The sequence below is a fragment of the Rhinoderma darwinii genome, chromosome 1 (genome assembly GCF_050947455.1).
Source record: "Rhinoderma darwinii isolate aRhiDar2 chromosome 1, aRhiDar2.hap1, whole genome shotgun sequence".
Classification (NCBI taxonomy): Eukaryota; Metazoa; Chordata; class Amphibia; order Anura; family Rhinodermatidae; genus Rhinoderma; species Rhinoderma darwinii.
Window position 1 is genome coordinate 368,062,104 of NC_134687.1, and position 26,431 is coordinate 368,088,534.

Sequence of the window (26,431 nt, forward strand, 5' to 3'; positions counted from 1 at the left end):
AGCATCTCAAAGTGGTGGGAGATGCCGGAGACCATATCTGAGCATCAGGAAAGAGCATAAGGTACCACTGGACAGCTGCATTTGGGAGGTTTGTTACCCGTCAGACGGATTCAATAGAAGTCAATCATTTGAAACATGTTGTTATCTAACACTTTTATGGTCTTTTGGTATCAATTTAACAAACTGTTTATTGGGTTTTAAAGTGAACCCCTAAATGAGTTAATTTGCATTATACACTTATGATCAGAGTCCCTTTATTTTTCTGTATTATCAGAATCCCTTTATCTTTTATTGATAGCTCCCTTCAGCGCGCTTAGACCACGGGCAGCAACTTTCGCCAAGAACAGGTAATCCTGCCTCTTTCCCTTCAGACTTAAATCACAGTCATATTCATTTGAATCTCTCATATAGAGATGGGCAGAACTACGACAATTATTATACCTATGAAAATACTTGAGACATGAGCAGCATACATTTTATTTTCAATTTGACAAGAACCAAATAGTATAAAATGAATGGCAAAGATCTCTACACCAGGCGCCCCTTCTGTTTTTCTTCAGACTCCTTTTTGCAAGACTGACCTCAAGAACTTCTAGGTTAAAATCCAATTGGTGACAATTTTGAGGTGCAGCCTGAATTTTACTGAAAATACATCAAAGTTGGAAAAATCCCATTAGTCACTAAGCCTAAACGATTATAGATGCCTAACTTTGGGGAGTCCTTTGTTCAGACGTCAGTTGCTAAACAGGTTGGATATCTGGTCTAAAACCCTCCTAGCGTCAAAAACTCTAAATCCTGTCAAATCGGGAGAAAGCGGAATTGGACATGTTGAATTTCAACGTACCCAATCTTTCGATCCCACAGGAGATAAGCTGCTGCCAGAAGAGTCTGACAGCGGCCTATTCCCTGCTGCCTATAGAAATAAACAAGCACGATTGGTTTGTAGACAGGGTCACGAATAGGCTCAATGGGAGAGTAAATCAGTCTTCAGCAAACTTCCTCTAGTAGCGGCTGATAGAAAGGTCATTTAAAGAAGCCCTCCAGCAGAAAGGCCACTTGCCATTACTACACACAACCTATATCGTTTTCCACAATTCCCAAATTCTAAATTAAAAATAATAGAGAAGCAAAGGCAGTGATCAAGAACTCGGGACAAGCACATGTATGTAAACGGTGTCAAATACAACTATGTACTAACAGATTGCTGCCGGTGTTATTCTAGCAAGCCTTGCTAGACTTCACAGTCAGCCATCTGTGCAACAGCGAGTCACACGCATCATGTAAAAAATACACCCAGCATAAAAACAGCCGAAACTAGAGCCACAAAGTTTAAGATATTGGGGGAAACGTATTAAGAAATTTGCTGCATTTCCAGAAGACATAAATTTGTTTAAGAGGTGCACATCACAAATATGAATCATTGACTGTCCGTGCAACAGAAATGCAAATCTTCACCGGCTATGAGCAGTTATAAATTTGCACCATAATTTACGCCAGTTTCCGGGATAAGTTATGGTAAATACGTCATACTGTCGAATGTCGGCCCCTTCCGCTAAGCCTTTTCATTATCTCACTACTTCTGGAAAGGTCACAAATTTTAGCACAACTATTGGTTGTGACAAAACTTGCAACTTTCTACACCAGGAAATTGGCATAGACATCCTTTTACTATGATCCCTCCATTGACTTTTTTTTATAGTGCTGCTGCTGCCGTAATTTTTGCAAAATCATCAAGAGCTTGTGCAGCCACATTATGTGTTGTCACTTTTGAATTTGCTTCTCTGATAAAAATCGCTCACTTTGATATGAATAGAACAGGCTGATCGTCAGCCAGCCCCCAAATGGCGGCAGAGAACGCAAAGAAAAAAAAAAAAAAGACAGACAAGGTTGCAGTCCTCTATTGTAATCCCGAAATGATATAAACGACTACGAAAACGAGTTCTATTGCAGCGGTACTTTAGCTAAACACACACAACTGCTCATGGGAGATGATAAAATAATGATACATGACATATGTTCCTACCTTCTTTCTCCTCTTCTTCTTTTTCTCCTTAGCAGCCTGAGCTTGTTTATGCTCCCAAACTAAACTGGTCAGATTAGCCACATACTCATCAGTCTGTTGGAGGAGGTAGGCCAGACGGCGATCCTTTTTCTGGTCAATAAGCTTACGGTAGCCTTCTTCATCTTCTGCCTAGTAAAAACAGCACAAAACACACTAATCTTAAACCTTTTCATACATTCATTTACATAGCTATATATGCATTACTAAATGAAACCTATTCAACAAATGATTCAATTCTATACACTGTAGGTATATTAAGGTAACAATTTAGATGAAATTACAGTTGATAGCCAGAGCTACATGGTGATGGTGAAGCTTCTATAGAAAAGCATTGAGGCACACGATTTGTGAAACTTTCAAATTATTTCCAATACAATACTACCATTCTAAAAAAAGAATCGCGTCTGAGGATAGGGTGTAGCCCTGGCCTAAGGCCTCATGCACACGACCGTCCTCGTAATTACGAGCACGGGCGGCCACGGGCAGCCGGCCGCTTTTGCGAGCCGTGCTGCCATTATAAAGTATAGCAGCACGGCCCGTAAAATGAAAAAATAGAACATGTTCTATTTTTTTAACGGCACGGGCACCTTCCCGTGAGAAAACGGGAAGGTACCCGTGACTAACAGAAGTCTATGGGCCCGTTATTGCGGGTCGTAATTACGACCCGCAATAACGGGTGTTTTTACGGTCGTGTGCATGAGGCCTAAATCGTACCTTTCTGAACTCCAGAGCAAAAAAATGCTGAATGTTGAAGCGGTTTTTGTATTTTACTATACTGAATTAAGGCCCACATTTATTATTCAGTGCACGCCTGATTTTGGTGGAAATTGCCGTTTAAAAAGTTGCATCTACATTTGCAATTTTCAATTGATTTATCAAATGCAAAAGGTAAAAAAAAAAAGGGGGAAATGAGTGGCACGACCGTCGAGCTACTCATAGCAGATGTATAAGGAATTTAAAAAAAACTTCCAAATTAACCAGATTTATTAAGTGGCGAGCACTTTAATAGGTTAGGAGCATTTCTTGCCAACTGCCCTCTCCAATTTCATCGGTGGCCAGTACGCCATTATTAATAAATGTGAACGCATGACTTTTCTATCTTTGTTCCTGTACGTGCATAGTGACTGCTTTCCACAACTTTAGACATGTTAACTTTGATGTGGTCCAGATGTGAGTGCAATAATAGGGAGTATTTGGAAGGGGGCAAAAACCTTTTTACGGCACTAGTGTCTGGCAAAGAAAGCCCTTCTATGTGTATCAGAAAATGTTCTGCAAACCATCACTGGCATAACATCTGGACAATGTAAAAAAAAAAAATAGCATGTCTGAAGTGATTATCAGGGAACGGGGAGTTTCACTTTGCAGCTTGAAACTAATCTTGTATCCCAAAGTTAATGCAAGCCTAATTTTCTTATTTCATTTTGAAACACTGCTTATTCAACATTCCATTCCTTTCTTGACAATAAAATTTCACATGCATCAAAATAAAAAATCTCAGGGCTAAAAAATGCATTTAAAAAAACGGTCATGAAATTAAGAACTAGGATAAAAGAAAAAAAAACATAAGTACTGTACAAAAAGGAACTAATATTGGTAGCAGTACCTTTCCTCTGTTCTTGTCCAAATATTTAAAGGGGTGGTCTAGTCATTAGAAATTGATGGCCTATCCTCAGGATAAGCCATCAATATCTGATCGTGGGGGTCGAACTACCGGCACCCCCGCCAATTAGCTGTTTTGAAGGGGCCTGGTCACTGCTCCGTACTGTGAATCGCTGGCACACTTGTAGCGGTGGTTCACAGCATTACAGCCTTCTCTTCACCACTTGAATAGGAGAAGGCTGTAATACTGTAAACCACCACTACAAGTGTGTCGGCGATTCACAGTACGGAGCAGATAAGGAATGAAGAGGAAGCAGCGCTTGTACGAGTGCCGTGGCCCCTTCAAAATAGCTGATTGGTAAAAAGGATTTTGAAAGTTGTAACAATCACACGGATACATGGTTTTCTTAAAAAAATAAAATATTTCAAAAAGGTGTACATAGCCTTTAACCCCTTAATGACCGGGCCTGAAAAGATGACCAGCTCAATTTTTCTGTTTTTGCCTCTGTGTTTCAGCAGCCATAACTTTTTTATTTTTTCACTTACGTGGCTGTATGAGGCCTTGTTTTATGCGAGAGAAATAGTATTTTTTTTTCCCCACAGTTTGGGGGTAAAAAAAAATTTTTTTTTTACGCCGTAAATATAGGAAGAAGCGATTCTCGGAATAGTTTTTTTTTTGTTTATTTTTTTTATCCCGTTCACATTTCACGCTAAATAACCCGTTAGATTAATTCTTCAGGTTATTACGGTCGTGTAGATACCTAATATGCGTAGGTTTTTTGTTTTTATTTAGTGTAGGGGCAATAAAGTGTATTTAATGCAAAATAAAGACTCTTTTTGGGACTTTTTTTTATTTATTTATATGTTTTGTTACTTTTTTTTTTTTTTTAATCCCATCAAGGGATAACTTTATTTGTAACTTTATTTTTTACTTGTAATGTATTAGCATACTTCTGTACGCTAATACATTACACTGTGTCACTATGACACAGGCTGCTTATCGAGCCCGAAGAGCAGGCACACGGAACAGACAGCCCTGGGGTCCTTTGTAGGTCCCCAGGGCTGACTGCAGAGGGATTCCCCAGTGTTTGATCGCATCACTGGAATCCCGGTGATGCAATCAAAGAGGGGAATTCCCTTTGATCATGCCGCAGTCACGGACCGCGGTAATCAAGGGGTTAAACAGCTGGGGTCCGAATGTTTGCCGACCCCAGCTGTGTTCAGGAGGCTGCTGTAAGTTACAGCTCCTGCTTAGAGGATGAGCGCTCACACGAGCGCTCATCAGCCTGATCTACAGCGACGCCAAAAGACGTCTCTGTAGATTAAGCACCTGCACCGCCTGACGTCAAAAGACAGTGGGCGGTCGGCAAGGTGTTAAAGACGACTGGTTTTGCAGTGTTATTTTCCTTTTTGAAAATAAATAAAATGTTTCTAGAACTGCTTCTAGGAAAAATCAATTGCCGTCTTTACGAGCATTTTTCATGCAGTTTTCCCAATAGAAGTCAATGGGAGAACGTGCATGCTGTGGTTTAAAAAATAAATAGATTTTAATAAAAATTGCAGTTAACGTACCATCAATCTTCTCATTCTTTCTTTCTCAATACGTTCAGTTTCTTTCTTTTGTTCTCGTTCAGTGTTTGCGTGCCATGTAGCAACAGCTTTAGAAAGTTTCTGGATTTTACCAGTGACAGATCTGTGGTATTCTTTGAAGTCCTTAGCATGTTGCAATATACTATTAAGATATTCCTGTAGTTGAGAAGGTAAAAATTAGATGAGGTATTGAAAAACATGCCAGAATACGAGAATTAATACTAGAGCTGATCGCCACTATTCTATTGCAACTTCGGCGAACTACAGGTTGTACACAGCAATAATCCGTCATTAATAATTCCATGGGGCTCTACAATACCTCTGTAACTTTGCAAATGGCCTGATTGTCCTTCAATAAGAGCAGGAGTGCCGTCGTATCTGTGCAGTGTGGTTGCTCCTAATTGACAGACGTGACTCCTGCTTTGTTCCCTACCTGGATAGTAATATTGGTGTATAATTATGTGACCGCAAGCTTCACATTCATGGTCTTTCACCCCAGGGAATCATACAGTGTGGCCAATAGAGAGGGGGGGGGGGTGAGCTGCAAGACAGAGCCTTGCGGGCATCATAGTGGCCACCTCGGCCAGATACACATTATACATAATTACAGAGCATCGGTCATTGTTTATGGAGTTACAATCCATTTTATATATTACAATATATGCTCATGGGAGAATGAAATTACGTCTCTTACTGGTTTCGTTTTCAGAACTGCCCATCTTTGAATGGGTCTAAAGCGGACTATACATACTACATAAAAGTTTGTCAAATCCATAAATTTCAGTGGGATCAGTTGATTATCTAATGGGTATGGGGCCTCCTAACCGTCCCCCAATGGCAGATGTTGGGGAAACAAAGGATCGGGAACGCTATTTCAACATGCTCAATCCTTTGTTCTCGGAGGGAATAACTCTGTTTCCCTATCCCATTGAAATCAAAATATGCACGCTCTGCAGAGTGCATGTTTACGGTTGAGTTGGGTGAAATCAGCTGTCAGCAGAACGAGCTGATAGCCATTACACGTGTATGGCCAGCTTAAAAGCTGGAGCTTCAGAGACCACTTAGACCAATCAGAGGTCACGTGAAATCATTTAAAAAGAGAGGGCTTGACAGGGTTGGAACCCCTAAAAAATATTAACAGGAAGACATTTTGATGACGGTACACAGAAGAAATAAAGGGGATCACAACATAAACTAGAAGAGGAAAATAACCATCATATAGTGCAGAATGTATATTATATCATTCTAAAATGATTGCTCTAGAAGCGCATTTTGGGGAGCTTTTTTTTTTTTTTTTTTTTTTTTAAATCAAAGTTTTTATTAACACATTTTTCATAATATAGATGTTCTTTAAAACAACTGGTTATCAGTGCTCCAGTTGCTGGACATGTAGCAGCAGTGTCAGTCCCTTGACTACTTAAGCTGGATTCACACGAGCACATTACGTCCGTAAAGGACGGAACGTATTTCAGCCGCATGTCCCGGACCGAACACACTGCAGGGAGCCGGGCTCCTAGCATCATAGTTATGTACGACGCTAGGAGTCCCTGCCTCGCTGCGGGACAACTGTCCAGTACTGAAAACATGATTACAGTACAGGACAGTTATCCGGCAGCGAGGCAGGGACTCCTAGCGTCGTACATAACTATGATGATAGGAGCCCGGCTCCCTGCAGTGTGTTCGGTCCGGGACTTGTGGCCGAAATACGTTCCGTCCATTACGGACGTAACGTGCTTGTGTGAATCCAGCCTTAGGTTGTCAAATTTCCTGCGGCTGCCTCAAACGTTAGGGGTCTGATACATATTCAGTTAACCACGAGCTAAACAGAAAACTATTTAATATTAATAAAAAAAAAATCTTTATAGTTGAAACCACATAATGGTGAAAGCAACTGTTTTTTATTATTGATTCCTAAAACATTGCTACCCTTCTATCCCTGATCGACTACCGTGTATTACTAACAAATTCTAAAACTAAGACTATGCGTTAGGAGCCTCCATCATAGATCCAGTTAATTCTGGAGATGAAAAAAACGACAAAACTGTTTTTCTGATCCTCTGATAGGACAGTAAACCGGAAAAACCAATGCAAATGTGAACAGAGCTTAAAGCAGAGTTTGCCATACCTGGTGCTTTTGCCTTCGTTTCCGTTCCTGTTCAATTTTCTGTTGCTTTTCAAGTTTCTCAGTCATGCGGGCTTCGCGTAGGGTTTGTCTCTTATTTCTCTTGTAAGCCTTAGAGTTCAGGGCTGTCTCAAGTGTGGTATCCCGGCGCATGCATGCCACAACCTCCTGTCTAAGCTGAGCAACCGAAAACAAATAGAATATCAACATTGCAAACATTCTAAATCATTTCAGATATTCTGCAAACAAATCCAGATTTTTATAACGCTGCAAAAAACTAAGCCAAATGACAGAGCACATGGACAAAGTACACTCCCACACATACACATATATATACACACACACACACACACACACACACACACACACACACACACGTCCTTCTCAATGGATTAGAATATCAAAAAGTTAATTTCAATAATTCAATTCAAACAGTGAAAGACCTATATTCTATAGATTCATTACACACAGAGTGATCTATTTCCAGCATTTTTTCTTTTAATGTTGAGGATTATGGTAACAGTTAATGAAAACCCAAAATTTACTGTCTCAGAAAATTAGATGATTATATAAGCCCAATTTCAAAAATTATTTTTAATACCGAAATGTTGGCCTGATGAAAAGTATGTACAATACAATACACCAAACAGTGGACCAACACCAGCAGATGACATGGCCCCCAAACCATCAGTGACTGTGGAAACTTCACACTGGACCGCAAGCAACTTGGATTGATGCCTCTCCACTCTTCCTCCAGACTCTGGGACCGAGATTTCCAAATAAAACGCAAAATTTACATTCCGGACTTGGATTCTGGAAACTGAGCAACAGTGTTGGTCCACTGTGTTATATCAAGTCCAGAGTCAACGCAGCGTCTACCAGGACATTTTCCAGTACTTCATGCTTCCCTCTGCTGACAAGCTTTATGGAGTTGCTGATTTCATTTTCCAGCAGAACTTGGCACCTGCCCACACTGACAAAAGTACCAATACCTGGTTTAATAACCACAGTATCACTGCGCTTGATTGGCCAGCAAACTCGTCTGACCTAAACCCCATAGAGAATCTATAGGGTATTGTCAAGAGGAAGATGACACCAGACCCAATAATGCAGACGTGCTGAAGGCCGCTATCAAAGCAACCTGGGCTTCCATAACACCTCAGCAGTGCCACAGACTGATCGCCTCCATGCCACGCCGCATTGATAACACCTCAGCAGTGCCACAGGCTGATCGCCTCCATGCCACGCCGCATTGATGCAATAATTCACGCAAAAGGAGCCCGACCAAGTATTGAGGGCATATACTGGACATACTTTTCAGTAGGCCAACATTTCGGTATTAAAAATCATTTTTGAAAATTGAGTTTATATAATATTCTAATTTTCGGAGACACTAAATTTGGGGTTTTCATTAACTGTTAGGGTATGTTCACACACAAACTCAAAAACGTCTCAAAATACGGAGCTGTTTTCAAGTGAAAACCGCTCCTGATTTGACGTTTTTTTAAGCCACTCGCTATTTTCTCTGCGTTTTTTTACGGCCGTTTTTGGAGCGGTTTTCAATAGTCTATGAAGAACAGCTCCAAAAACGTCCCAAGAAGTGACATGCACTTCTTTTCCGCGGCTGTTTTATTACGCGGCCGTTTTTCATAACAGCCGCGTAAAAAAACGGCCCATCACAACAGAACGCAGTTTTTCCCATTGAAATCAATGGGCAGATGTTTGGAGGCGTTCTGCTTCCAATTCTTCGGTCGTTTTTGGCCCAAAAACCGTCTGAAAATAGGCTGTGTGAACATACCCTTAATCATCAACATTAAAAGAAAAAAATGCTGGAAATAGATCACTCTGTGTGTAATGAATCTATAGAATATATGAGTTTCACTTTTTGAACTGAATTACTGAAATAAATTTACTTTTCGATGATATTCTAATTCGTTGAGAAGGACTAGAGAATATATATATATATATATATATATATATATATATATATATATATATATATATATATATATATATGTTTTAAAAAATAGAGGCAGCACTCCAATGGTGTGAGTAAAGTGGTGTGTTTAATTAGCCCCAGTAGCAACGCTGCTTGAGAAAGAGATCCCACTGAGTCTCATTGAAACGTTGCTATCGGGGCTAATTAAGCACACCACTTTTCTCATCCCATTGGAGTGCTGCCTCATATATATATCGACTGACTTCCCCCCGGCTATATTTATATACTAACGGCATCCCGTCACATGACCAGTCACATGATCACCGGGAGCAATAGAGACAGCGGCGTGGCCGCTGCCTCTATTCCTATACACAGCGTTCGTTGAGCGCAGTGTACAAGTGATCAGAGAAGACAGAAGCAGCCGGAGACCCGACATTCAGCTTCCCGATCGCTCGGGCAGCACGTTAAAACATGAGCCGTAAAAAGTCTATGGCTCGGGTTTAAGGACCCTGACCGCTGGCCGTAAAAACACAGCCAGTCGGGAACCAGTTAATAAATTTTTTTTGTGACAAAAAATTTTACCAGAGAAATGCAACTAAATATTTATTGCCCAGGTTCTGCAGATTTAGGAAATATCCCACGTGTGGCCCTAGCATGCTAATGGTCTGAAGCACCGGCCTCAAAAAGAAATCCACTAGGTGCTCCTTTGTTTCTATTAGAATATATTTTAGGCACCATGTCCGGTTTGAAGGGCTCTTGCGGTGTTAAAACAGTGGAAATCCCCCAGTAGAAACAAAACCATTTAGTCACCTGACGCTGGAAGTTTAGAAGTCTAAGAGCTTTTAACTCCACTGTAGCTTTTGTTCTCAGATCAGGTGGCAGAGAGCCGGGTAAGTTTTCCAGTTCCTGGATCCTATGAGTAATGCGCGCCTGTAGTCTGAACACAAAGTAAAAAACATTTTTTAATACAGGAAAATAATGCGGTCAACAGTCCAGATATTAATTGGATTAATCTGTATTACATATTATAGTTCATCAAAATGGCAACAAAAACTCTAATGACAACGAAGAACAACAAAGGGACATAATATGGATTGTAAACGCCCTTAGGCTCAATGCATGCACACGATGCGTATTACGTCCGGTTTTGATGCGCGTATTTGCGTGCAGCAAAACCGCAGCGTAATACAGCACCAGTATAGTCCATGAGATTCCAGGAAATTTTATGTACACGCTGCAGTATTTTTCCGCACACAAATTGACCTGCGGTGTGGATTTTAAAATCTACAGCATGTCAATTTATCTTGCGTTTCCGCTTGCGAATTGTATCTGCCTAGTGCTGATTGCACCAAAACCTGCAGCAGGAAAACGTGCGCCGAAAACTGCATCAAAAACCGCAACGAAAAACACACGATGAAGTGTGGTTTTTACCTGTGAAATTCCTGCACATTGATGCGGTTTTGGTGCGTATTTTCCACAGCAAAATACGCAACGTGTGCATTGTAGCCGAATAGCGTTTTATATTTTCTGAGAAATATCAATTGTATTTCATAAGAAAACAAATATAGGGAAAAGTTATGGAATATTTTTTTTCAAGTCTAAACTAATTCATTTGTTAATAAACAAATTAGTAAAAGTAACATGATACATTGTATTATTTGTGCCAATAAGCAGAAATCCCAAACCCCCAAAAGTACATAGAGATCTGCAAATACAGCAGTTTTAAGTTACCAATTACAGCAGTATTTACTGCCAATACGTCTTGGCATGCCATATGAATAATTAAAATCTACTTGTTTACTGAATGTATACATAGAAATACATGAAATTATTACTGTATATTATTGCATCAGCAGGGTCATAAGACCACAGAGTATACAATATAAGCTAATCTCCTGAAGGATTCATAAACCTCTTCTCTAGACCTGAAAAACATCCCCAGCCTGTAATACAAGTCTGTTTCGTTGCCAGCCTAGTAACCAGTCTTGATTTACAGTTCAATCCCTATGAAAAACCTGTCTGACCTAATTCTAATTCAATTTTTGTGTACTCTGGAGGAAAGAAAATGAATCTCGTGCAGTGTTACAGAATGACATCCTTGCAGTTTGGGGTGTTTTAAAGCCTCAAATCTCCTTAGGAGACAATCTGGTCGTCTTAGGGCCAGTTCACACTGAGATTTTTACGAGATGTTGGCGCAAAAACAGCGTTGCAAAACGCACCAAAAAAACGGTCGCAAATGTCTCCCATTTCAATGGGAGGCAGAGGCGTTTTTTTCCCCGCGAGCGAGAAAACCGGCTCACGGGAGAAAGAAGGGACATGCCCCATCTTCAGGCGTTTACGCCTCTGACATCAATGGGAGGAGAGAAAGCGTATTTCGCTGCGTTTTCTGCCCGCCGCGCTCAATGGCCGCGGACAATAAACGCCACGAAAATCGGCGTACAGGCCGAGGAAAATCTTCCTCAAACTTCCAAACTGAATTTTGAGGCAGATTTTCCTCCTGCAAAAAACTCAGTGTGAACTCAGCCTTATTTTTGTGGTGTATTTATAGAGCAAAAGGTGTGGAGGTGAGGACACCCAAAAAATGTTTTTTTTGTTTGTTTTTTTTTTTTTTAAACTACTGGTTTTGGTCTGTCATTCTGCAAACTGTCCATAACTAGGAGTACACTTTATCTTTACAGGAAGGCAAGTACCGGACTCTGTGTAATGATGCACTCTCCCCTCGTCGTATATACTCCGTCACATGAAACAATACTTCTACTAATATTCCAAAACATAAAAATAAAAATCAGCAAGTAAATACAAGTTCTTCTCTTGTCCACCTCGATCTAGAAGTTAATTAATTATATTCAGTGGTTTACTAGTTAACTCCATTTTCTATTGGAAATATGGATCATAACCAATGTTGCGGTCAATGTCACCAAGCCATTTCATATATATTTTTTTTTTTCAAAGGGGAACTGCTCTTTATCAAGTTTAGGTATTTATAGAGAACCTTTCACCTCCCCATACATGTGCAGCTGAGTGCAGCATGTAATGGGGAGGGCTACACAAACCCTGGAGCACTTTAAAAAAAAAATCTACCTCCCTCCGTTATTTCGATATTGGTGCCGTTATATTTGGCACCCGATATTTAAGTAACACCCTGAACTGTCAACGGGGCGTGTACTGGCAAGGGGGCGGGTTACTATAGCTGTGACACTGTCCAATCAGATATGGACAGTGTTACAGCAAGAGCGAGGATAGAGGAGAGTGTGCACGCGAGCGTTCTCACTCTTCAGCTTTCAAGATCAGTCTTCTGCCGAACTGGCAAGGGGGCATGTCACTGCTACGGACAATGTAAGCGCTATGGAGAGGAGAGTGTGCATGTGCGCTCTCATCTCTTAAGCTCTTGCGAGAGATCAGTCTTGTCCATGGTCTGACGAACTGGCAGGAGGGGGGGGGGTGTCTCTGCTACGGACAGTGCAAGAGCTCCCGCAGCTCTTACACTGTCCGAGCAGTGACACGCCCCCTTGCCAGTTCGGCAGATAAAGTACAAGACTGATCTTTCACAAGAGCTGAAGAGATGAGAGCGCACATGCACACTCTCCTCTCCATAGCGCTTACATTGTCCGTAGCAGTGACATGCCCCCTTGCCAGTTCGGCAGAAGACGGATCTTGAAAGCTCGCTCTTGCTGTAACACTGTCCATATCTGATTGGACAGTGTCACAGCCATAGTAACCCGCCCCCTTGCCAGTACACGCCCCGTTGACAGTTCAGGGGGTTATTTAAATATAACAGCACCGATATCAAAATAACGGAGGGAGGTAGAAAAAAAACAATGTAACGTGCCCCAGGGTTTGTGCAGCCCTCCCCATTACATGCTGCACATGTATAGGGAGGTGAAAGGTTCTCTTTAAAATCTTTCAGGTAATTCACTACTCCGTAAATCAATACCGGATCCACTCTAGCTCAATAATAATCGAAATAATTCTACTTCTTCAAAACCATCAGCCGAATATCGGGCCTGATTACTTTGTAAGGCTAAAATCACACATGCCTTTCTCATGTAGTGCTTTTTTCTTTGTGGTAAAGTACAGGAATGGATACAAAAGAGAAAAAAAGGATCAGTCTTGCCATTTTACTTGTCCTTTCTGGATCCAATGTGTGATTCCAGCCTAAAAGGGGTTTTAGTAATGAAAAGCTTGAGGCATTCCCCATAGTATATGTTTCTTCAGAACTTGTATTCCATTTGCATCTGGTAAAGTTACTCAAAAAGACAGAACCATGTATATGAACACAGTATATGGTTGAAGAAGTTACATTATCAACTATGCAAGTCATAGCTTTTGCAATTAAAATACTTTGTACTTTATGTACAATTTCAAATGGTCCATTTCATACATATGGGAAGGGTGTCATTGCTTCGGTTGACAACGAATTTTCCGAAAGAAAAAAAAAATGGACCGCTTAATAAAATGTGCCCTTAAATTCATTAGGTGTCTCTCCCTTCAGAAATGACCTCTAGCGATTCGCTCTTAGCGGTTTAAACGATTCCATACTCTTCTGAACCCAACAAAAAAATGTTTGACGGCCGCTATTCAATGCTACTTTTAGATTAATGCCACACAAGATATTTCTATCCCCCTGTTATGGGAAGTGCACAAAACCGTACTCAAGAGGGGAAATAATATCCATTGCGTCCTTCCAAACCAAACAGAATTCACGCGACATTTAATCACCTTACGCGGCCATTTCCAAACTAGAGTGACATCAGAAACAGTCGCCTGCTCTCTCAACCCTAGGAGGATTTACCCCAAAAAAAAAAAAAACAGCAGTTGAAAAACATTCATAGTCAAATTCCATATAAGAGAGATAAAACTGACTTTTATCCATTGAGATAAAGTCACTGAATTTATGATCTCATTAACAAAAAAAACACACAACAGAAAGTACGCACGTGTGTATATATACACTCTTTCAAGGCCCTCAATGGCCAAAAATCTAATGACTGACAAGATTTCAGGCGAATTCCTAGAACACTATAGGAAACTATATTAACTACGCAACTACGAAGAAAGACATCTTGACATTGGGACATTTCTTGCTGAACTGTACCTCCCGAAACACAGCAAACCACACTCATTTACCCAGCCACCTCTAGGGAACTCCAGCCCATACTGTTCAAGTGCCCATCTGGAAGAGTCCACAACCCAACGGTTTTTCCATTCAGTATCTCAAAAGCCCCTCTCTCCTTACTGGAACCCCATCTCCTGAACCTTTGCAAGACAGTGCTGCAAGGCTTATTATTCCCCCCAGGCACTTGAAGCTTACATATCTGTAATACATAAGGGAGGCAAAGGATCGGATCTCTGCAGTAATTATACGCCATTTTGCTCCTAAATGTGGAACTGAAGATTTTTGGTGGTCTCATAGCAAAGCGCATAGCAGAATACCTACCTACACTTATATCTGAGATACAGACAGGATTTATTATTAGGGGGAAGAGGGGAAAGACAATTCCATGCGCCTTCTGCATCTCATCCAATATGCAAAATAAGGGTAGCCCCATGGTCTTACTAGGAACGGACGCAGAGAAGGCTTTTGATAGGGTGTACTGGACTTTTATAGAAGCAACTCTTCGCTTCCATCAATTTCCGTTGCCCCTCTCCGTCGCTATACTTAAAATGTACTCACAACCCATAGCTAGGTTACGTATAAATTGTTCACTTGCCCCCTCTTTTCAAATCTTGAACAGAACTTAACAAGAATGTCTGCTCTCCTGACTCTTGTTCATCATTTTAATTGAGTCACTAGTTCAGACTAGAACTAGAAACATCCATCATAAGACTGACACTTTTGCGAACGACCAACTGATTGTCGTGACCAACCCAGAAAAGGGATTTTCTGCAATCTTACGAATCCTTGATGAATTTGGCTCCCTCTAATATTTTAAGATAAATTTGAACAAGTCAGAAGCCATGGAAATAAATCTACCCAACAGAGGCTCAATAAACTTCAAACTCTGTACCAGCCAAATACATCACCTATCTTGGTGTAAATGAATTAGAATATCAAAAAGTTAATTTATTTCAGCAATTCAATTAAAAAGTGAAACTCCTATATTATATAGATTCATTATACACAGTCATCTATTTCCAGCATTTTTTTCTTTTAAAGGTTGATGATTATGGCTAAAAGTTAATGAAAACCCAAAATTTAGTCTCTCAGAAATGTAGAATATTGGGTAAAAGTTGAAGATTGTAGACTCATGGTGTCACACTCTAATCAGCGAATCAACACAAAACACGTGCAAAGGTTTCTTAAGCCTTTATATGGTCCAACAGTCTGGTTCAGTAGGCTACACTATAATGGGGAAGACTGCTGATTTGACAGTTGTCCAAAAGACAGTCATTGACACCCTCCACAAGGAGGGGAAGCCACAAAAGAACATTTCTAAAGAAGCTGGCTGTTCACAGAGTGCGGTTTCCAAGCATATTAATGGAGAGTTGAGAGGAAGGAAAAAGTGTGGTAGAAAAAGGTGCACAAGCAAAAAGGAATAACCGCAGCCTTGAAAGGATTGTTAAGAATAGGCCCTTCAAGAATCTGGAGAGATTCAGAAAGTGTGTACTGCGGCTGGCGTCAGTGGTTCAAGAGCCACCACAGATAGACGTATCCAGGACATGGGCTACAACTGTCACATTCCTTGGGTCAAGCCACTTATGACCCAGAGACAACGTCAGAAGCGTCTTACCTGGGCTAAGGAGAAAAAGGACTGGTCTGTTGCTCAGTGGTCCAAAGTCCTGTTTTCAGATGAAAGTAAATATTGCATTTCATTTGGAAATGAGGGTCCCAGAGTCTGGAGGAAGAGTGGAGAGGCATCAATCCAAGTTGCTTGCGGTCCAGTGTGAAGTTTCCACAGTCAGTGATGGTTTGGGGGCCATGTCATATGCGGGTGTTGGTCCACTGTTATATCAAGTCCAGAGTCAGCGCAGCATCTACCAGGAAATTTTCGAGCACTTCATGCTTCTCTCTGCTGACAAGCTTTATGGAGATGCTGATTTCATTTTCCAGCATGACTTGGCACCTGCCCACACTGACAAAAGTACCAATACCTGGTTTAATAACCTCAGTATCACTGTGCTTGATTGGCCAGCAAACTCGCCTGATCTAAACCCCATAGAGAATCTATAGAGTATCTATGGGGTATTGTCAAGAGGAAGATGAGACACCAGACCCAACAATGCAGACGAGCTGAAAGCCGCTATCAAAGCAACCTGGGCTTCCATTAGGGTATGTTCACACGAGGGCGTCCGTAACGGCTGAAATTACGGGGATGTTTCAGCCTGAAAACATCCCCATAATTTCAGCCGTAACGGCATGTGCAGGCGCTAGAACGCCGCGTCAATTATTGGAGTCAATGAATAACGGCTCCAATTACGGCCAAAGAAGTGACAGGTCACTTCTTTGACGCGGGCGTCTATTTACGCGCCATCATTTGACAGCGGCGCGTAAATTACGCCTCGAGTGAACAGACAAACGTCTGCCCATTGCTTTCAATGGGCAGATGTTTGTCAGCGCTATTGAGGCGCTATTTTCGGACGTAATTTGGGGCAAAAACGCCCGAATTACGTCCGTAAATAGGCCGTGTGAACATACCCTAACACCTCAGCAGTGGCACAGGGTGATCGCTTCCATGCCACGCCGCATTGATGCAGTAATTCATGCAAAAGGAGCCCCGACCAACTTTTGAATGCATATACTTTACATACTTTTCAGTAGGGCAATATTTCAGTATTAAAAATAATTTTTAAAATTGGGCTGGTTTAATATTCAAATTTTCGGAGAGCCAATTTTGGGTTTTCATTAACGGTTAGCCACAATCAACCTTAAAAGAAAAAACCGCTGGAAATAGGTCACTCTGTGTGTAATTAAACAATATAATATAGGAGTTTCACTTTTTGAATTGAATTACTGAAATACATTAACTTTTTGATGATATTCTAATTCATTGAGAAGGAACTGTATAAGATCTAAACTGTGCTCTGCTTTTAAAAATCATAGACTAACTCATAAAATCTTGGTCCACCTCCTTTATCTCGTGGATGTGTAGAAAAAAAATTATTTAAAAAAGGAATTAGGGCTCATTCATACGAGCGTAATACTGGTCCGTGCACTGTGCGTTGAAATAACTTGCAGCACACGGACCCACCCATTCATTTCATTGGAGCTATTCAGACACGCATGAGTTTTCAAGCAGCGAGTGTCCGTTGCGTGAAACTCGCTGCATGTCCTATATTGGTGCGTTTTTGCACACCTAGTCGCCCATTGAAGTCTATGGGTGCGTGAAAACCACAGACAGCACAAGGACAACATCCGTGTGCTGTCCGTGTTTCAAGCATCAGTTACATAGATAGGCAGAGAAATACAATTTTTTTTATATTTTTTTTTAAAAAGTGCTTGCATGGACATGAAAAACGCACGCCACACGCAATGCACCAGGACATGAAAATGTAGGAAAAACGCTGCGTTTCTTACGTGCGTAAATGGGACACGCTCGTCTGAATGTAGCTTAACTCTAGGTAACTTTTGAAAAGTGTAAATAAATTTAGGTAGAGTCCTTAAAATCTTCTTTTCAAAAAGCAGGCTCTATCCTATTTTGATACATTTGGAAAGACAAAAAGACTGGGCCATTTTGGGGTACATCCAATTTATTAACTTCTTTTGTGGGGTAATGCAGAAAAAAAAAAACGTGATTTGCATCCGTGCAGCCCGCGTGGTTTTCACGCGGCTCGCGCGGACCAATACAAGTCTATGGGGCAGTGGGACAGTCCGTGTTTTTTGCGCACCGTTAGTCCACTGCGTAAAACGCACAACATGTTCTATATTTAGGCGTTTTTTGCGCATCGCGCACCCATTGAAGTCAATGGGTGCGTGAAAATCACGCATGCCCCACGGAAGCACTTCCGTGGGACAAGCGTTATTCGCACAATAACAGTAAAAGAATGAATGTAAACAGAAAAGCACCACGTGCTTTCCTGTTTACAAACATCCAAACGGAGTGTCAAAGATGGCGGCTGCGCGAAAAGCACGCAGCCGCGCATCCATATGAACAGGGCACACGGAGCTGTCAAGTGCCTTTTGCGCACGCAAAACGCTGCGGTTTTTGCGTGCGCAAAACGCACACGCTCGTCTGAATCCGGCCTAAATTTACACAGTTTACTGTGTGGTATAAATAACAATCACTTTATTCTGCAAGTCGTTACGATCACGGCAATACCAAATTTAGTTTTTTTTCCATGTGTGACTTTTGCACAATGAAAAAAATAAAAAATAAAAATAAATTAAGTATTTGTTTTAGTGTCGCCATATTCTGAGAGTCATAACTTTATTTTTCTGCCGATGTAGTTGTATGAGGATTTATTTTTGCTGGACGACTTGTAGTTGATACCATTTTCGAGTACATACGATTTCTTGATTGATTTTATTGCATTTTTTGGAAGGCAGGAGAAGACAGAAATTCTGGTAGTTTTCTTTATAAATTATTTTACGGCGTTCTCTGTGCGGGTTTAATAATGTAATCGCTTTATAGTTCAAGTCATTACGGACACGGAAATACTAATTATGTGTTATTTTTTTTTATAATAAAACATTTTGTAAGGGGAAAAAATGGGTTTTTATTTATTTATTTTTTACTTAGGCTAACCTGCGTGTGGATCCGCTAGCCAATCCATGGAAAAAATCAGTGTCAACTGTGGATTTCTGCCGCAGGTTTTCAGAAAAATCCACGTCAAATCCCTGACGTGTGAAAAAAGTCTAACAAACAACCACTTAAATGCCATTAGAAAAAAAAACAAGAGACATGACCTTTAGTAAAAGGCTGAAATTCATGTTCTATATTTAAAATATCACAGCTTTGAATCAGAGCAGATTACTCGGTCTTCACTTCTTTTGTGCTGCAGTGGCACCCAATATATAAAAGTATAGACGAAATCTGTATTTGGCCCTGTATACTGCAGACACAGACACTCTTCATTACGGTTCCAACCTAATGGGGACTGTATGCATATACATTCTGTGAGGTGCAGGCTTGCCATCTGCTGACACAAATGCTAGAAAAATGCCAGAGACCCGTAGAAAACTGGTAATATAAAGCTTTCACCACACTTGCTACACTGAAGGCACAAGAAAACGGGCCTGGAGGAAAACATTACAATCAAAAACAAGGTCTTTTCTGGTCACCTATCATTAGGATTACGGTCACTCAGTAATGACGGTCTATTCTTTGTGCTGTCGTTCATTATATTTCTATTAGCGGTAGTTTGCATTTTTCAGGTTGTGTGTACGAGCACTACAGCAGCAGTGCAAACAGCACAGCAGGAGCTGATCATTGTAAGCGTTCAAGACCAGGCAAGTTTCTTTTCTTCTTCCTTCTACAAGGAAAGGAGGCTCTCTCCTTAATGCAATAATAGTAAAAGATTGAAGAACTATTCCCTTAGGTGTCGGTGTAGCACATCAAGGGATGGCTCGGATTGTACGACTAGGGCAAGTATGGATTCCTGGGTGCAGACTGTGCAGGGGAGCTGGTCAAAGCAATTATTAGCATGTTGATGTTATGTGTGCCTGTGCCCCTCAAATATCATTACACATAATTAGCCCCAGGGGGCCAGCACTATCCCTAGACCTCCCGACAACACACGTCTCACACCACAGGGTGCTTATTAGCCAAACTTTTCTATTGTCCACTCCCACACATTTGAGTCACTCTAATACCAGTAAAGGCAGTGGAAAGTCAGTAAAACGACTATTAAAATACTATATATCTTGATGGAAGTAAAAATGACAGAACATAAAAGTGATTGTTTTGGCCACTTTTTCTATAAACTGGAGCATAACACAAAAATGCAGATAACCGTAATAGATCAAAAAACATCTTGACTGTTAAGTAGTTAAAATGATATATACAAGGATAGAAAAATTGTAAGAGAATAGGATCAAGTCTGACTTGCAGAGAAGCACTGAGGAAACTATGATATCCATATACGTAACAGGGTTATCCCCATCATGGACATTTAAATTGGTATGTTTGAAGCTTTTGTGTAACATGCACGTGTATTGGGTGGATTTACCTAAAGACGTATAAAAACAACGCAATACTATGTGTGGATTTTACCAGTGGCATTACCGGTGTTTATCTGTGGCTTTAATGCGGATATTCCGCAACGTGTGCATGTAGCCTTACTACACCAATATCAGTGTGAAACATACTAAGAATTCCCATTTGAAAATTTGGACAAAACAAAAAGCCGTGGGAAAGGCCTCACAAAGCGACACGGACCCAAACAGGGTGTCGGTACAGTTATCAAATACTTGTTAACGGCCTCGCGTCTGTGCGGGTAAAACTGAAGTTTACCTGCAAAATCGTGTAGCTATTGAGTACACACTTTATGGCGGCACAATTTTGCAGATAAGCAGCCTTTTACACGCAACACCTTTTTTTATTCCCAACATAGACATTAATGACATAGCAACAGGATATACCATAAACGTCTGATAGATGTGGGTCTCACCTCCAGCACCTGCATTGAGAACAGGGGTCAACAGACTGGTGGAGAGAGTGCCGCACAGACGTGCAGCTCTCCCCATTCTATTCTTTGGGAGTTACAGAAATAGCCAGCAAGCACTGCTCAGCTGTTTCCATAACTCCCATAGAACAGTATGGAGAGCACCAAAACGATTTTCAACAATATATTAGAATGATTATATGCACATAAAAAAAAACTTGAAATTTACTGAAGCTGATCTTTGGATTATGTTAGGGAACAGCATATACAGCAATTCCTTAGTAGGTCATCCCTGTTCTCTTTACAAACAAGCGCAAGCTGAATAACTTAGCGCTACACTTCCTGTGGGGACCGCATTCAGAATAACACCTTCTGCAGGGACACATCAGGGAATGAGACAATCCTACAGCCCTGAAGTCTATGATCAGAACACACGCACTTGTAGAATGTCTGTACAAGAAACTGCGCGGCACCCACAAAATGCAGAGACGTGGTTTTCATGTACTTTAACTGTACTTGCCACGAAACCTCATCAATTTGGGCTACTTCGCCTGCGGTTTTTGTAGCGGTTCTCGCCCACCCTTATTCCATTAACTACTTATTAACCTGCTCCTTATGCTATTCCCTTTTAGAATTTTCATATTATATAATATAAGGTCTCAAAAGCTGTAAAACACAAGTATGCAATCTATTTTCACTTAACGGGGTATTTCTGGTTTCAGCAAAAATAGGTTATTCCTGGTAAAAAAAAACAACAAACTTTATACAATTTTCTGAACATACTGTCGACACCTATTCCTCGTATTTTATTTTTTTTAAGATCTCTGCTTGCTGTCAATCTGTAGGAACCGTTATGGTTTACTTAAAGGGGATAAAAAGCTGTCCATGGTCATGTGACGGACACATAGGTGCAGGACTGATTATACTTACAATATGTGTATCGGAGCTCTGACTTATAACTAGCTGTGTGATCATCACATGACCAGAACATATTTTTATCCACCCAAAGTAAACAATGGAGGAGAGATTATCAAATACATTCTATATCTGTTCATAATAGGTTTAACAAAAATTGTATACATTTTTATTAATAGCATTTATTTGCGAGAACCGGAATACCCCTTTAACATTGTCAAAATGGCAGGCCTCATCTGTGAAAACGAGTGCACTCAGAAACTGAAGATTTTTCCCAAAACAACCAATCTTGTCCCGTCCTGTCTTCACCATGTTAGCAAGATAATAAAGCAATGTCCTGAAGAATCGATGGATGTAGTGTGGAGCGCTGGGATTACACGTCCATCACCAAGCGTGGCAAGCTCCACCCCCCTACACAACAACCAATCTGAACACCAATTTCATTTTCTGCTAAAAAAAAATAAAAAATATGTAGTACCTGTATTCTCTTTCTTGTAGTATTTCAACAGGATCTAAACCCTGGGGTTTCTGGATTGGACTTATACGGTTCTGTTTTTGCTGGAGCTGAACAAGTGGAATTGGCTGACCAGGATTAGGTTGTGGAACCGATGGACCAGGCAAAGTGACAGATGGAGCTGCAGGTGGTGCTGGGGACGGTCTGCCACTTGGCGGTGGTACAGAAAGCTTCTGTGGAGTACTCTGGACATTAAGTTCAGACGTTTGTCCTGATAATAGGAAAATCAAGGTGATGAGTGATGGTTAACGGAAAACTAAAAAGATGGAGACTGAACAACACAACACTAACTTTACACGAATTATTGTAGAACTGCTTTTACAGCAATTTATTAAGATACTTTGTGTTTTAATCCATTTGTTTAAATATTTTCTTAAAGGGGTTTTCTAGTGAGAAGAAATAGATGGCCTATCCTCTTGACAGGCTATCAATCAATATATGATAGTTGGCGGTCTGTCTCTCGGCACCCACATCGATCAGATGTTTTAAAGGGGCCGCTACGCTCGTGCAAGCGCCACTTCCTCTTCATTGCCTTTACCGCAGCCTATAAGGCAATGGGAAGACTCCCTGTGCAGGCCGGCGTCATGACGTCACTGCATCACGCTGGTCTGTGCATGCGTCCTGCCCAGAGGCTGTGCATTGTGCATTTGTTAATGCTCACACAAAAAGGTAGTTAACAATAGTTACGGCGCAGGAGGGTGGCGGTGGAGAAGGGGGGCCCAAGTTTGGGTAACAGCCCAGGGCCTATAGTCTACTTAATCCGCCACTGACCGCGACCCCTTCAAAACATTTGATCGGCGGGAGTCACGAAAGTCAGACCACCACGATCTGATATTTATGGCCTATCCTGAGGATAGGTTCTTATAAAAATAATTTTCTGTAATTTAAGATTAGAAAATTATTGTAAAATTGATTTCCTTAATATTGAATCTCCAAAGTAAAACTAAATACTATGGTACTACATAAATATTTTATGATCATGCATAGGCCAATGATCATTAATCCAATAAGATATGTATGTGGAAATTATGTCAGCTTATGTGTATGGTTACATGGACATTGCCTGAAAACAAACAAAAAAATGGGCGTCATTGACCATGCTTGATTTTGAGTATTTCTTATTATTTGCATTGATCATGGCATTCATTTTACTGCACACCTGCTGTAATACCAAAACATTACATTTTCTACAATTGATGGTGTCGCAGCAAAAGACCAATACACATTTAACAAATAGTCAGTGATCAAAAACACTCATTTCAGTTTACTAAAGAGGTTTTCTAACCAAACACTTATGGTATGTCAACTAAACATGCCATAAATTGATTGTTGGGGTCTGACCACTGACCTAGAGAATGCGGATGCCCATTTCCTAGCAGAAAGAGTGGGCACACATGTGTGTTCACCTCCTATTAAAGGTAAATGGGAGATAAAGGGGGTTGAGTGATTGCTTATGGGTGTTCCGTACTTTTTAAAGATGAATAAATTATCCATATCGTGAAAAATCAGATCCCGATTGTGTCTCTAAAATCAGCGCGTTTCACAGGTCGCTGATTTCGAAGCGGTTAGGCCCTGTTCACACTGAGTTTGTTTACACGTTTTTTTTACAAAGAACGGCCGAAAACAGACGATTTCTATGGGAGGCAGAGGCATGTTTTCCCGCGAAAAGAGAAGACATGCTCTATCTTCGGGCGTTTACGTCTCTGACCTCCGATTGACATCAATGGGAGGCAGAGAAAGCGTTTTTTCGGTGCATTTTTGCCCGCGGCGCTGAGTGGCAGCGGGCGAAAAGCGCGGCAAACGGCGCGCAGGCAGATCAAAATCTGCCTCAAAATTGCTGACGGAATTTTGAGGCAGAATTTTCTGCCTGCCAAAAACTGTGTGAACAGGGCATTCGTTAGCACAGTTTTTTTTTATTAAAAAAAAACAGCCCACTCAAGGTTTTTACGTTGAACATTAAAGTCAGCGCACTATTTTTGACTAGTTTCAGTGCTCATAATAGCGCTTTTTTATTTTTGCTCCCCATTGATTTCAATGGGAAGTTTAAGGTAGATTTTGATTCTATATAGATCACAAGAATTTTTTGTTTTCGGTGACTGATTTAGATACAGGACGCTGAAAATCAGCACCATATATTAAAGAGGCTCTGTCACCAGATTTTCAAATCCCTATCTCCTATTGCATGTGATCGGCGCTGCAATGTAAATAACAGTAACGTTTTTCTTTTTCAAAAACGAGCATTTTTGGGCAAGTTATGAGCATTTTTATATTTATGCAAATGAGCCTTTCTTAAGGACAACTGGGCGTTTTAATCTGATTTCCAACTGGGCGTGTATTGTGTTCGTTACATCTGGGTGTGTTTACTTGTTTTACTAGCTGGGCGTTGTGAATAGAAGTGTATGATGCTGACGAATCAGCATCATCCACTTCTCATCGTTACCACCCACCTTCTGGCAGTGCACAGACACACAGCGTGATCTCGCGAGATCACGCTGTGACGTCACTTCCTCCCACAGGAACTTCATCGTGTCGGACGAGCGAGGACACGCTGTGTCTGTGAACTGCCAGAAGCTGGGTGGTAACGAAGAGAAGTGGATGATGCTGATTCGTCAGCATCAAAACACTTCTATTCACAACGCCCAGCTAGTAAAACAAGTAAACACACCCAGATGTAACGAACACAATACACGCCCAGTTGGAAATCAGATTAAAACGCCCAGTTGTCCTTAAGAAAGCCTCATTTGCATAAATATAAAAATGCTCATAACTTGGCCAAAAATGCTCGTTTTTGAAAAAGAAAAACGTTACTGTTATTTACATTGCAGCGCCGATCACATGCAATAGGAGATAGGGATTTGAAAATCTGGTGACAGAGCCTCTTTAACTACGGCACGGATTCCCAGTGAAAACAATGGGAGGCAAAATAGAGCCATTTTCAATGTTGATTCGGACGCTGAAAAATCGTCGAAATAAGCATGCAAAAATAAGCTGTGTAAACAAGGCTTAATAGGAAGTTGTCATCCATCTGTGGTCTCTGCTCTGAAAGGACAAGTTGTTTAGGGTCAGTTTGGGGTTTCAGGCGTCAGGCCCCTCCAATCAATCAGACAAACGAGGCAAATAAAAGTTGGTATGCAACAAAAGTCTTGTGGGAAAAAACCCTTTCATTACAGTTTACAATGCAGATTTATCAATTTGATGAAAATTAGAACATAGTGTTGAGTTTCGATAGGTCAAGCCTGAGTTTACAATGTGTGCCTGTTTTAGAATTCACACAGAGTTTTTTGACGCGGAAACCGCGACGCAAAATGGTCGAAAATGCCTCCCATTGGTTTCAATGGGAGGCGGAGGAGTTGTTTTCCCACGAGCGGAGAAACCTGCTCGCGGGAAAAAGAAGGGACATGCCCTATCATCGGGCGTTTATGCCTCAGACCTCCGAATTACATCAATGGGAGGCAGAGAAAGCTTATTTTGCGGTGCTTTATGCCCGCGGCGATGAATGCCCGCGGGCGGAAACCGCCACGAAAAACGCAGCGAAAATCTGTGTGCAGGTAGAGGAATTTTGAGGCAGATTTTCCTCTCCCTGCACGCCGATTTTTTCACCGCGGGCATAAAACACCGTGAAATACGCTTTCTCTGCCTCCCATTGAAGTCAATGGGCGGTCAGAGGCGGAAACGCCCGAAGATAGGGCATGTCGCTTCTTTTTCCCGCGAGGCAGTTTTACTGCTCGCGGGAAAAAGACGCCGACGCCTCCCATTGAAATCAATGGGAGGCATTTTCGGGCCGTTTTTGACGAGTTTTGTGACGCGGTTTCCGCATCAAAAAACTCGGCAAAATACTCCGTGTGAACATAGCCTTAGAACATTTTTTCCTGAGCGGTGCTAAACCAGTCCCCAGGCAATAATATTGATAAAGTTGCCCCAATCTGTTTCACTGGTTAATCACAATCAACATGGACAGACTTTGTTTTGTAATGCATATCGCTGTAAATCCACAAATTGCAAAAGTAGAAAATAGGAAAAACTATCACAATTTAACCAGGGCTGGACAAATTCAAGGAGTCTGGTCACCAAGGCGCCTAGAAATTTGCTGCTGGCGCCTAATGGCTTGTGAAGGGGTGTAACTGGCTTCTGCAGTCTGTCCCTGAATTG

General features: G+C 41.1%; 1 protein-coding gene across 8 annotated transcripts in view; it reads right to left on the reverse strand.

Moving 5' to 3' along the window:
• SMARCA2 (SWI/SNF related BAF chromatin remodeling complex subunit ATPase 2) overlaps positions 1–26,431 on the reverse strand; it is a 274,747-nt gene that overhangs the window by 165,911 nt on the left and 82,405 nt on the right. For all 8 annotated transcript variants that reach the window (XM_075827669.1, XM_075827687.1, XM_075827678.1 and 5 more), the window contains exons 6-10: positions 22,247–22,493; positions 10,123–10,249; positions 7,377–7,550; positions 5,234–5,407; positions 2,024–2,191 (exon numbers count right to left, since the gene is read on the reverse strand). In XM_075827669.1, the coding sequence (XP_075683784.1) occupies positions 2,024–2,191; positions 5,234–5,407; positions 7,377–7,550; positions 10,123–10,249; positions 22,247–22,493 (890 nt within the window). The remainder of the gene's footprint in view (positions 1–2,023; positions 2,192–5,233; positions 5,408–7,376; positions 7,551–10,122; positions 10,250–22,246; positions 22,494–26,431) is intronic.